Source organism: Callospermophilus lateralis, unplaced genomic scaffold (genome assembly GCF_048772815.1).
Source record: "Callospermophilus lateralis isolate mCalLat2 unplaced genomic scaffold, mCalLat2.hap1 Scaffold_65, whole genome shotgun sequence".
In the NCBI taxonomy this organism is placed as follows: Eukaryota; Metazoa; Chordata; class Mammalia; order Rodentia; family Sciuridae; genus Callospermophilus; species Callospermophilus lateralis.
The window spans coordinates 207,368-220,500 of NW_027514826.1; the positions used below are offsets into that span (position 1 = coordinate 207,368).

The window sequence follows — 13,133 nt, forward strand, 5'->3', positions numbered from 1 at the left end:
TTTCACAAAAGCCTTAGCCTTTGCTCTACTTGAAATTCCCATTCACTGTGGCCAGAGTGAAAAAGGAGAAGAAAGGAATTCACATTTATTTTCTGTTTCCTAAATACATGATTGTGTGCTGGGTGCTTAGCATACATTATTTCTTTTAGTCACCACAGGTTGAAGTTCAGCATGATTGTTATCATATCTAACAAATAAGGAAAGTGACTCAGGAATAATAAGTCCACCTAACCAAGATTCAAATCTCAATCTATTTAGTCTACTTCTCTTCTTTTAATTTATATTAAAATTATAGAGTCCAACTTCTCAAAGGAAGAAGTAAAGTTGTAAAAAATATAATCACTGAATTTAAGTCTCACCAAAAAGAAGGCATTGCGAACCTCACTGTATAGACAGAGAAACTGAAGACACACATGCTGAAAACTTCAAGTACAAAGGCCATGCTCCACTTAACCCATCCTGAACTCTCAAGGTGCTTTTAGAAAAAGTAAACACACAACTTTCCCAATTTCTTTGCAGAGAAGGATCTTCTTTCCTTCCTGTTAATATCTGTAGTAATCAGTAGAGTATTTGGCATACCATAAGGAATATCTTGAACTGAATAAAACAATTAATTCTTCATTGTAAATGAAGCAAACTAAAACATACCACATAGTAAAAGTAATCCAAAAAGCCAATAACTGTAAATTATATCCTATTCTTCTTTAGACTTGAAAGCACTTTCACATTCTTCATTCATAAAGCTACCTAATCTATTTAAGAGGTCCTATATTAATTCCTATATTTCATTGGTAAAAATATGTAATTACCAAGGAAAAATGCTTTTGTTCCCATCTTTTAAGAGTTTGTACCCATCTTTGCTTTTACTGCATTTGGACTATATTCTAGTTTATCCAGACATCCTCTAATCCACCTGATCATACTTATCTTTCCAGGTTCTCCTGTATCAAGTTGAAGCTAGTATTAATCTCTTCCATAGTTCTGCAATTTGTGCACTGTATTTAAATGTATACAACCCTGCCTACTCATTAGGTTTCCTTCATACTACCTAGAAGATGGAGTAGATTCTTTCTATCCTTTTCAATTCACCAAACTGACATTCAACAATGTCAGCAACTATTCACTATAGAAACGCACCAAACAAATGGCTTTGACTAATGCAAGGATCTAATGAAAAGATGAATTAGAAAATCTTTTAGTCAAATCAAATATATAGTTCACTTTGCTGTAATTCTTAAATTATGAGAATGTGTGTTCCATCTCTTGTTTGCTTTATGGGCTCTTTTAATATGGAAAAGTACAGAAAACAGAAAAAACTTTCTAGCATAGAAATAAGTATAGAAAAAATATTATAAGTACAGCACAAAATCATTATTTATTCAACAAATACACATCCAGTACTTCAGTAGTATGTTCAAAACACAGGGTGAAATGATGCCAATATCAATATAACATCAGAAATAGCATCTCAATTACTTATAGTACTTTATATGCTAAGCTAACTCCATGATGAGAATGAGGCCCAGTTCATGACAGTTATTCAAATAATGTGTTTAGTGTATAAAACAGAGGCAAAAACATGGCCTCTGCTGCTTAAAAATCTGTTATACCCACATAAAGAAATTAGAAGTAGTATTCACAGCAATTTATAGTCAAAGAAGGAATTTTAGTGCACATATTTTAGAACATGAGCAATCTGGAGAGATCAGTTTTAGGTAAAATTATGAAGGTCACAAAATAACTGATTAACTTGCCTCAAATCTTTTGATTCATGTCTGATATGATACAAGATAAATGATAAAAAGTTATTAAGTATATTCTAAATATCATAATTTGTTGAAATTGATTTAGGGAATAATTCTCCAAAGAGCAGAATTCTTAATTTGAAAAGATTTCATTGCCTCGCAGAAAAGTGTTCAAAAGAAAACATCCTACTGACTAGAAGGATCAAATTTTAAATAATGAATGAGTCTGAACATGTTTTTTTATTATTGTACTTTTATAAAAGATAAGAGTGAAATTCAGGAGAAAAGCACACATTTGGCAAAACTATACAAGCTATCTAGGCTTGCTCCAGGAATAAAATGAGGGCCTACTAACTGCAAAAACTTTCCTAGCATCTAGAATTTTGTGTGTGTGAGAAACAAGGCTTGATATTAGTTTGTTTTTTCACTTGGTAGCTGTGTGCTATTTCATTGTGAAAAAAAAAATGCTCACCATCTCTAGCAGTCAGAGAAATGCAAATCAAAACCACCCTAAGATACCATCTCACTCCAGTAAGATTGACAGCCATTATGAAGTCAAACAACAAGTGCTGGCGAGGATGTGGGGAAAAGGGTACTCTTGTACATTGCTGATGGGACTGCAAATTGGTGCGGCCAATTTGGAAAGCAGTATGGAGATTCCTGGGAAAGCTGGGAATGGAACCACCATTTACCCAGCTATTGCCCTTCTCGGACTATTCCCTGAAGACCTTAAAAGAGCGTACTACAGGGATACTGCCACATCGATGTTCATAGCAGCACAATTCACAATAGCTAGACTATGGAACCAACCCAGATGCCCTTCAATAGATAAATGGATATAAAAAAATGGCATTTATACACCATGGAGTATTATGCAGCACTAAAAAATGACAAAATCATGGAATTTGCAGGGAAATGGATGGCACTAGAGTAGGTTATGCTTAGTGAAGCTAGCCAATACCTAAAAAACAAATACCAAATGTCTTCTTTGATATAATGAGAGCAACTAAGAACAGAGCAGGGAGGAAGAGCAGGAAGAAAATATTAACATTAAACAGAGACATGAGGTGGGAGGGAAAGGGAGAGAAAAGGGAATTGATTGATTTCCATGCAATCATGGAAATGGAGGGAGACCCTCATTGCTATACAAAATTACATATAAGTGGTTGTGAGGGAAATGGGAAAATAAACAAGGAGAGAAATGAATTACAGTAGATGGGGTAGAGAGAGAAGATGGGAGGGGAGGGGAGGGGGGATAGTAGAGGATAGGAAAGGTAGCAGAATACAACAGTTACTAATAGGGCATTATGTAAAAATGTGGATGTGTAACCGATGTGATTCTGCAATCTGTATTTGGGGTAAAAATGGGAGTTCATAACCCACTTGAATCTAATGTATGAAATATGATATGTCAAGAGTTTTGTAATGTTTGTTGAACAACCAATAATAAAAAAAATTTCCCTTCAAAAGCAACTTAAATCAGCCCTTTAGAGGCAGTGATCTCCTAGAACAGCAAAGTCATGAGGAAACCAACAAAAGGCAGAGGCTGAAGTTTCTAAGGCAAACTGATGACTTCTTTTCACTTAACGCTTTATGAAATGGCTTCAAATAGTTCAGAATGTTAGAACTTTATTTTTTAATCAACTCTGTAGATTAGCTTCCCTACCAAAAAAAAATGCAATCTTTGAAACAGATTTTTTTCAATCGGAAGAGTAACTACATTTATATTGCAATTGCATGTAAGAAAAGAACATAAATTCTAAACATTAAAATATATTACTATTATTTCTATCATATCAATTATTTATTGAGAAAGCACTTGAAGATAAATTTTTATAATATCACAAATACTACCCTGAATATATTTAGAAATATAGAATATATGTGACCTACTGAACTTAAAAACACGAACAAACAAACAAAAACACTTCACTACCACTAGATAATCCCTAGAGAAGCTACTGATCTAGTGTAGAGATAAACATATATGAAGACACAGAAAGTGCTGAAGCAAGTTCCTACAGTTCAAATGGAACCATAGAAATAGTTCTATAAACTTAGCTGGTTTTTTATTGTTGTTGTTGTTTGTTTGTTTGTTTTTTTAGCATGGGATTGGGAAAACATTTTTTCCAAGGGACATTAATAGATGAACCAGTGGTTTATTAGATGGATAAAGACCAAGAAATGGATGTTCTAAGTAGTAGGAACAACTTGAACAAGAATAGAAGGGCAGAAGAAAATATCTTGCATTAAAAAAAAAGGCATTGCTAAATATGTTCAGACATATGAAAGTTTCAGAAGAACTGGGGAAAACAGAACAGAATACAGGGAGGAACAGGTAATGCAAGGTCTTAATTAGCATATTTAAAGATATTTTAAATTTATTATTTGTTCATTGTTACTGTGGTTACTGTAATTTACTATATGCCATGGAGAATCACTGAAGAATTTTAATTTTGGAGAGTCAATGAATCTTTGAGAGAAGAGATATTGCCACATTTTTCTACTTCTGCCTCAAATGCACAATGAGAATTTAAAATGAATGAAAGAATCAAATTTACAAAATGATACCTCCTCATAAACCGTTTTAATGTGCTGCACAATTGTGCTGGTAGCTTTGAAATAAAATGAAGAACCATTTTTAGATTATTTAAAGGAAATGCTCTTTCTATACAATAAGATAACTTTTAGCTGAATTTGTGTTGGTCAATATTAATTCTAAAGTTTTTTAAAGCTTATTGAATAATATTTTGAATCCACATGTGTATCTTCTAGAGAGTATATAAATCTGTCAACAAAATTATTAAATACCATAAGAACACTTACAAATTTGTAAGCTGTCCGTACTGCAGGCGTTGCTTTGGTCATTGCTGTGTTGAACAGTGCACCTCCTTTCTGCAAAAGAAAGAAATGTTTCCAAAAACTTTTGGCAAACTGTCCTGAGAACAAAGCATTATTAGTAGTATACAAAAATAATTTTACTCACAAGTTAAATACCTTTTAAAATTATTTTTTAATGTTTTAAAATACTACAATAACTTAACTATAAACATTTGATTCTGTTCTTTTAGTTGGTATATTACATCATTTAAAAGACATTTTATCTTTGAAGTTGCAGACAAGTAACATGGATAGTAAAACCTACATATTTAAAACTTAATAAAAAGGGAATAAAATATTTATCAGCTGTTTTAATATTGGGTAGTAAAGTTTAATCAATAGAAGCAAGATTTTATAAAAAGTCATATTAACAAAACTATGTTATGAAGAAGTTATAAAAGTTCCATGAAATCTGGCTATTTCAACTAGTTCCTTATAGTATAAAGTAACAAGAAAATATTGCTTTACAAAATATGTCATTTATCTCTAGACAGAAACTTTCAAATTTAAAATTATAAATTTATGAATATCAACAAACTATAAGCATAAAATAAGAATATGTACACTGAGAAAATTTGCACACATTTCAAATATTATAAATAAGTAGCAAAGTATAAATAGCATACTTTTACTGATTTCTCCATATCACATTGAAAGGAGAAACTTTGAAAGCATATTATTACCTTTACTGTATGTACCCACTGTTGATATGAACTTGGGTTCCCTGGAATATAGAAAATCTGATATCAGGAATCAAAAATAAAAATTTATAAATTAAAATTCATCAATAACTAGTATTTCTAGCATCTTAGTAGGCAAATTTTACTTACAATGTTGTAAAAGAGGCAATGGCACAATGAGAATTAATGCTTTAATTTTTATAATTAGCACTTGAAAATGGACACTTTTTTCATTGACATATGAAAATAATATATTATTATCTATTCTTTTATTTTCATATTGGCCTCAGAGGACATATCTCACCTCTTTTCAAATCCAAAATTTCTATTTTTTTAAACTTAATTTTCAATGTCTTATGTCTCTGCTGTTTTGTAAAAGTTGGCCTTTTTTACATAATTTTACTTAAAATGCCACTCAAGTGCATAGAGAAATGTGAAAAAATCAGAAGGAAATTTGGAGCTGAAAGAATCTGAGGTACAACAAATTTATTCTGTGGTTAATTATTAACACATTAATTAACTTTATTTTAATGCAATTAAACCACAGTTTTAGTTCTGAGCATATTCTCTGGTTACAAATCTATAAATTTGAAAGGTATCACCCAAGGAAATGTAAAGCAAATGTAGCTTTTAAGCTACAGTGTACCTGGTTATTATTATTACAAAGCTCAAATGCTGACAAAAACTAGTTCTAATACAATTTGGAACTGACTGACTTTGAAATACGGTAAATAATTTGGCCAATAAAATGAGATTCAAGGCAAAAAAGTAATCCATATTACTAGCCTAATCTTTCATATCAACTGATTTCAACTACTTTCTTGTTAGTATAAATGTTTAAATATTCTCTAAAGAAGTTTGAAAAAATCACAATAAAAATCAAAGTGTTACTAGGTGTAGTGGCAGTGGCACACTCCTGCAATCTCAGACTCAGGAGATTAAGGCAAGAGGATGGCAAGTTCAAAGCCAACCTGGGCAATTTAGCAAGACCCTATACTAACATAAGCAGTAGAAAGAGCCAGGAATGTAGCTTAGGGGTAGTGTATCCTTGTGCTCGATTCCCAGTAACTTCCTTCTAAAACAAACAAAAAATCAAAGTGCCAGTGGCTACCCTGTCAATTACCAGGTACAAGTGACTTCTAAAAACGATGTTCCTTTGTTAGTGGTTGTGGCTTAGAGAGGTGGGGAGGAGAAGTACCACCTTGCTGTTACAAAAACAGAAGCAGAATGATCCCAGCCTAAGAATTTTTTCCTGTTATTCTTTGTCACCCTAATAAACGTCAGGCAAAGCATTGTGCTCTGGATTCACTCTTAGACTTAAAATCTTTTCCTAATTTAAAGAAGTATCAAGAAATCACTTTTATTCTGATAAACTTTTATTCTGATAAACATCTCTTACCACTCCACACTGCATTATGCCTTTTTTGGAGAAAATAATCTAGAGAGAAATACTATATATTTAATTTTGTAAATGACTACACAAAAATGTATCTACCTAAAATAATTTATGTAAAATAAGTTTAAAAGGGTAAGCTTTAAGAGGTCTTGGCTTGTCCAAATTTTTTAAAATGTATTTTCCTTTGTAAAATAACAAATTCCGAGTTATCCTATAAATTTATTTCTCAAGGAGTTTTTTTAATGATAAAATTAAGTGCATATTTTTATTCATCCAGATTATTCACTCGTCTGTTAAAAAGTCTCATCAGTTCATATATTTTTTACTTCTTTATTGTTAAAAATGATTGAGTGAAAATCATAAATTTAAGATTTAGATGTTATTTACAGTTATTCTGTAAAGTATTTAATTATTTTCCTAAAATGAATTTAAGAAATCAGAGAAATGCCAATAATATAACACTTCAGCATTTTTGGATACTCAAACACAAAGAAAATAGCTATGATAAGACAATGGATCTGTTATAGAAAGGTTAGTGTCTTATTTAGGATTGTAAGGTTTAAAAAAAGTTCCTACTGAGCTCTCCACAGGTCACAGATGTTTTTATCTACATTATGTTATTCGATCCTAACCTTTCTACTATAAAACAGGCAAAGCAGGCAATGCCATAGGCAACATAGCTGGATGGGAAGGAAGCAGCATTCGGTGTGTAACAGACCTTTGTAGTCCAGATCCACCCTGCAAACCATGTGATATGGAACTAGGTTCTTAATAGCAGAGTCTCACCCTCCTTATTCATCAAAGCCTATCATTGCCTTTTAGGATTAATGTATATAAGAATGAAAGGTAATTATTATATGATATTTAGTAGGGTACCTAACACATCACAGAACCACCATAAATGTTAGTTATTATTAATTATTATTAATAAGTTTCCAAATAAGGAAGCTGTGGTTCTGAGATGATACATTCTTTGCCCAAATTTGGAAGTCTAACAACCAAGAAAAAATAATCTAGGCATTTTAATTCTTGGTTCATTATTCTTTCAACTCTGAAATACTATCTCTAAGACTACTTACTAAAATATCAGAACATTTAAGTTATACAGAGGTTTCTCTGTATCACCTCCAAAGCAATCACATTAGAAAGGGATGCTGGGTGCAATGGTGCACGCCTGTAATCCCAGCAGCCCTGGAGGCTGAGACAGGAGGATCATGAGTTCAAAGCCAGCCTCAGCAAAAGCAAGGCACTAAGCAACTCAGTGAGACCCTGTCTCTAAATAAAATGCAAAATAGGGTTGGGGACCAGGCTCAGTGGTTGAGTGCCTGTGGAATTCAACTCCCATCCCCTCCCCCAAAAATAAAGAAAAAAGAAAGAGAAGAAAGGGAGAGGGGCTGCTCAAGCTAGAGCTTTGAAAGGGAAATTAAAAATCTAGAATAATATAAAACTATGACATATGAGGGCAAACAGTAATTCCCTAGGAATAAATAAACTGGTTAAAATGACAGCAAAATGTGAAACAATTTAGGTAGATTCCTGTTTTTAAAAATTTAAGGACTGTATCCCTAAATTTTACTGTTTCATGATATAAGTAAGGTTCCTATTTCTATGAAATTTATGAGACAAGCACATAATCCTTTGGTAATGTTAAAAAAATAAGGCTGCTTTTCTTCTTAAAAATTAATTTGAATGCAAAAAATAATCCATCAATGTTTCTTTTAAGTTAACTGTTTCAGGCAATTAACAAGCCTTATTTAAAAAATTTAACATTCTTACTAAACAACTCATTTTGACTTACTCAAGGACAAAATATCTTTAGCTTTCACTTATGCAAAGACTGTTTTTTCAAATGTATTTGTTTAAATTCCAGTAATGTGTAGTTATTTATCAAAATATGTAAATTGATCTAAAATGCTTATGTGGCCAGAAAAATGCCACTAAAACTGATAAATATCTACTACCTCATCAAATTCTTTAATACCTTAGTCAGTAAAAAGAAATAAACAAAGATTTGACCAGATTATATCAGGAAGCTAGTGAGGAAATACATGCTACTAATGAAGAGAACCCACATACTTCTATATAAAATTCAACATTAAAATCGTTCTCCTTTTTAAAGTTTAGTCTATGATGAGGATTTAAGAACTAGTATTATTTTAACTGAAAATATATTTACAAAACAACATTCCTATTAAACTTTCTTGAGTGGCTTTCACAGACTAATCAGGAAAAAGAACCTTAGTTTGGTGAGCCTCAGCCTCATCATTCATCTTAACAGTCAATGGCTTTTAGGATTAATGTGAGTATGAAAGATAATGATGATATGATGTTTAGCAGGGTATCTAACACATCCCAGAAATATCATGAGTGTTAGTTATTATTATGAATAACTTGTCAAATGAGGAAACTGTGACTCTGAGATGATCTGTGTTTACCTAATTGAGTCTTATTATATTCATGTCCTCTTATATTATATTTCAACATCCATGGATACATTTCCCTTCATATATTTCCTGGTATACTATTCTTATAAATTAAGATTAAACATTCTGCAAAAGTGATGAAAAGAATCAAGTATAACATGAATTGCTTAGTAGTCCTGATTATGAAAACTTATGGGACAGAAAAAGGTTTTATAAAATCTCTATGAATTCACAGATTCTTTAATCATATTTCTAGATTCAAATTTGAATCTAAATGTTCTATATCTGATTATACTGCCTTGTATAATTTTAATTAGAACCACAATTATACCATACTCAACAATCATTTTATCATAAAACAAACACTAGCAACAAAAATAGCACACAAATTACTACTGTCATGATGCTGCTTGGTAAATTACTAACAATGCAGCACGCAATTTTTATTTATTATTGGTTCATCATACCCATTACTTACCCAAACAGCAACAACTGCAGCAGCAATATAGCACTGGAGGGAGCTATTTGGGGAGATAAGGGAGACCATTAAGGGTAAAGTGTAAAACACACTAAGTATAAAACTCCCTAAGAGAGGAACCACAACAGACCAGTCACATGTGTGAACACACCTGGTAAATCATCTTCATCTTCACTGAAAACATTTGGGTTGAAGACAGGTAAGTTAATATAGTCCATGGAAATCTTCTGAACTTCTGGGAGATAGATTGTCATCTGCTGTGGCTGGAGATGCAGCAGGCTGGTTTTATAGATCACTGTGAGGATGAAGAAGGACACATGAATAGAGGTATGTCAGAGGGGAGCCAAAGCACCAGTGGAGTAGTGGTAAGAGAAAAGAAGGGCTGTGGCTCTCTGCCATCAGAAGACAGCTCTACATGTAGGGCCACGAACCCAAGGAGCTCCTTGTCCCTGTGCACCTCTATGCAAGGCTGGTGCTCGGGCTGATGGCTAAGGGACTCATGTGTTCACCACTCCTGCCCACAAAAGAAAAAGAATATAAATTTTGGTGAAATCATTATGTATGGTTCTATATAACTTAAGAGTTAATGCATTAAAGTGCTATTCTTTGTTGTCCAGATTGACAAATAGGGAAAAAAATGTGAGGAGGGATTAGGAAGGCAACATCAGCTGCCTCCAGGAAGAAAACTAGGTGTCTTTGATTTTTACTGTATATTCCTCTTAATCTATTGAATTCTGAATCTCTTATGAATTTTTAAAATCAAGAAATGCTAAAAAATTTTCACGGGTTAGGCAGTCCTAATTGAAGGAAATAAAATATCTAATACAGTGAACTACACTCACTTTTTAAGTTCACAATATACAGACTTTGAAAATATTTAATGGGACACCATATATATATATATATATATATATATATATATATATATATATATATATGTATATATATATATATATATAATGCCTCCCAGAATCTAAGAGTTAATATCTTTTCTCCAAGAGAATCATGTGGAAAATTTTTGTAGTTTGATAACAGTAACATATAGACCCAAGTGCTCTTTTTAAAAAGGTTAACGATTTGAACAATGATTCCAATGCTTTTGTCTTAGGGCACCCAGATGACTGGTAGCAGGCAGCATCTGCTTCTTCAAGGAGTCTCACAGACTCATTTGTGGATCTACTCATCATACAAGAAATAAGGGTAGAATGAGAAGATCCCTTAAGTGAAGTCTGACTTCCATTCCTTTTTTCAATATTTACTATAGGCAGATGGCTGAGTTGTCAGCTTACTGATGTGGGGATAATAATGATATTCAAACAGTGGTTATTAAAAATCAACCATCTCCATCAACAGGGCACTGATGCACAGCTGCACAGACTTTTGTGGTCCTCAGAGAACTTATAGGTTGCAGAAAATATGCTTTCTTTGCATCATGAACAGGGGTGGTGTGTTGTTATCTCCTCACTTTTATGTTTTACTTTTATTCATCTTTTTTTCTTTGAAGCTAAGAAACCCTAAAATGAAAAAATCCAAATGAAATGCTCTTGAATAAATCTCTGAAGATGCATGCAGAGCAAAAGATCTTTTTTTTAACATCTGATTTGCAAGAATTATTTATATTAAAGGATATGCATGAAAACAATCTTACAGATTTTAAATTTTTCAAAAACCATTTTTAGTAGGTGACATAGCACATCTGAGATGCAGCCACAGGCCCGTCTGACTGAGCTGGCCTGGCAGAGATGTGTATATGGGAAACGAGATGGCAATGAGGAAGATAGGGATGGGCCACCCAGCAGAAAGAAGGTACTTTTAAAGAATCTGCCATTTTCCTTTCTTCTTTGTCTCTGATGTCAATCTCACAAGGGAGCACTCCTCAACTGGGCAGGATGCAGATGAGAACCAAGGTCTGCATTCTGGCCCAATTTCAGTCCCCTTAGTTTGGTTTTCCTCTGTGTCTCAAACTTGTCATGGGTGGGGCATTTATCTGGTACTGAAAAATGAAATTATAAATATTTACCACTAAGAACAGTCATCCAACTTCTTAAATCCCTTAAAACTATTTTCCTCCATTTTGTTCAGATGTTTCTTGTAATATAAGAAGCTAGACTCTGGTCTCATGTGCTCACATAAACCAAAATAGCTAAACATCTTTGAGAGCTTTGACAGAGTTTTATATTTCTCTTATTTATTTATTTCTTTAAATTCAGGAATTAACTTTTTAAAAAAGTGCCAGTAGCAAAAGTGATCTGAAAAATTAATTCATTCAAACTTTTCTGGGCTGGAGTGAAGGTTTGGCAGAACACACAGGCTAATCTGGTGCTGTCTTAGGAGCTCATTTTCCTTCAGGCTGCCAAAGGTTGAAACTGAATCTTTTAGTCTGATTTCAAATGGGGCAGTGGAATAACAGAATAAGATTTTTTTTTTTTTTTTTTTACCTGCACCGAGGTTGGTTGGCAGGAAAGCAGCCAAACCCACAAACTTAAATTTGGTTCCCCAGATATTGGACGTGACCTGAGCAAGATAATTGTGCTGTGAGGGAAAAAAGGAAAAGAAAAAGTCAGAATCTCAGTCTACTTCCATGTTTTTTATTAGTCCCTGTAAGAATTTTCATACTTATTGCACACCATCAATCATTCCTGCCATCCTTCTGTCGTTTTTAAGACCAGGTGTTAACTAGAACAGGCCAGGCTCCCATTTCCTAATGGCCGTGCACAGAGCAAGAGTGAGAGTGGTTCTGTCCTAGCATGTCCACGTGCACAGTTTAAAAAGCCATCAAAGCTGGAGTATGGGGTCATGTACCCGTAATCCCAGCTACTCAGGAGGCTGAGGCAGGCAGATCACTTGAGCCCAGGAATGTAAGACAAGCCTGGGTGACACAGAGCAAACCTGCTTAAAATAATTTAAATCAATAAATAGTCCACCAAAGTGGTTTGGGCACAGTTTTCTTTGCCCCTGCTTTCCCCCAATCACTGGTCTAAAAAAGGAAACTGACTCTGAATCCACTGTTCTCCTTGGAAATTCTCTTGGAAACTCTTTGTGTTTCCAGCAGGCTGAGTGGAGGCAAAGGAGGCAGGGGAGTCAGGTATGGCTGGACTGAGGGGCCATGGCTGGGGTTCTTGCTGAAGACAATGGCGAGTCACTCTAGGACAAGAATTGGCTTGAAGGGTCACAGGTAGAAAAGTGGATGTGCCTCATTCAGAGTGCCACTGGAGGAAGTTTCTAGAGGCAGAGAGGCACATGGAACAGAATCAGGCACCTGAATGCAGGTAGTAGAGAGTAGGGCAGGCAGGTAGGGGAAGGATGATGGAGTGTCCAAGTGGCTGGAGGGTTCAGCCATGTGTTACTACCTGAGTGATGTCTTCAAAAGGAAACTCTCTCCGAGTCAGGCTGGGTGAGCCGATGGAAGGCTTTCGCATAGGCAACCTTGGAGATCGGGAGATCTCCTGAGCAGCCCGGGGCAGCTTGGGAGACTTCTGGGCCTCAATGCTGATCCTGTGGAGACAAAGTGAGGGGGGTCAGGCCAGTATT

At 34.1% G+C, this 13,133-nt stretch overlaps 1 protein-coding gene and 1 pseudogene across 1 annotated transcript in view; both read right to left on the minus strand.

Annotated features, from left to right (window-relative positions):
• Positions 1-9,671, minus strand: part of LOC143389793 (DENN domain-containing protein 1B-like) — a 33,514-nt pseudogene extending 23,843 nt beyond the window's left edge.
• Positions 9,672-9,709: 38 nt separating this feature from the next.
• LOC143389794 (tubby-related protein 4-like) overlaps positions 9,710-13,133 on the minus strand; it is a 74,204-nt gene continuing 70,780 nt past the window's right edge. The window contains exons 11-13 of the mRNA XM_076842599.1: positions 12,953-13,097; positions 12,041-12,134; positions 9,710-9,897 (exon numbers count right to left, since the gene is read on the minus strand). Of these exons, the coding sequence (XP_076698714.1) occupies positions 9,710-9,897; positions 12,041-12,134; positions 12,953-13,097 (427 nt within the window). The remainder of the gene's footprint in view (positions 9,898-12,040; positions 12,135-12,952; positions 13,098-13,133) is intronic.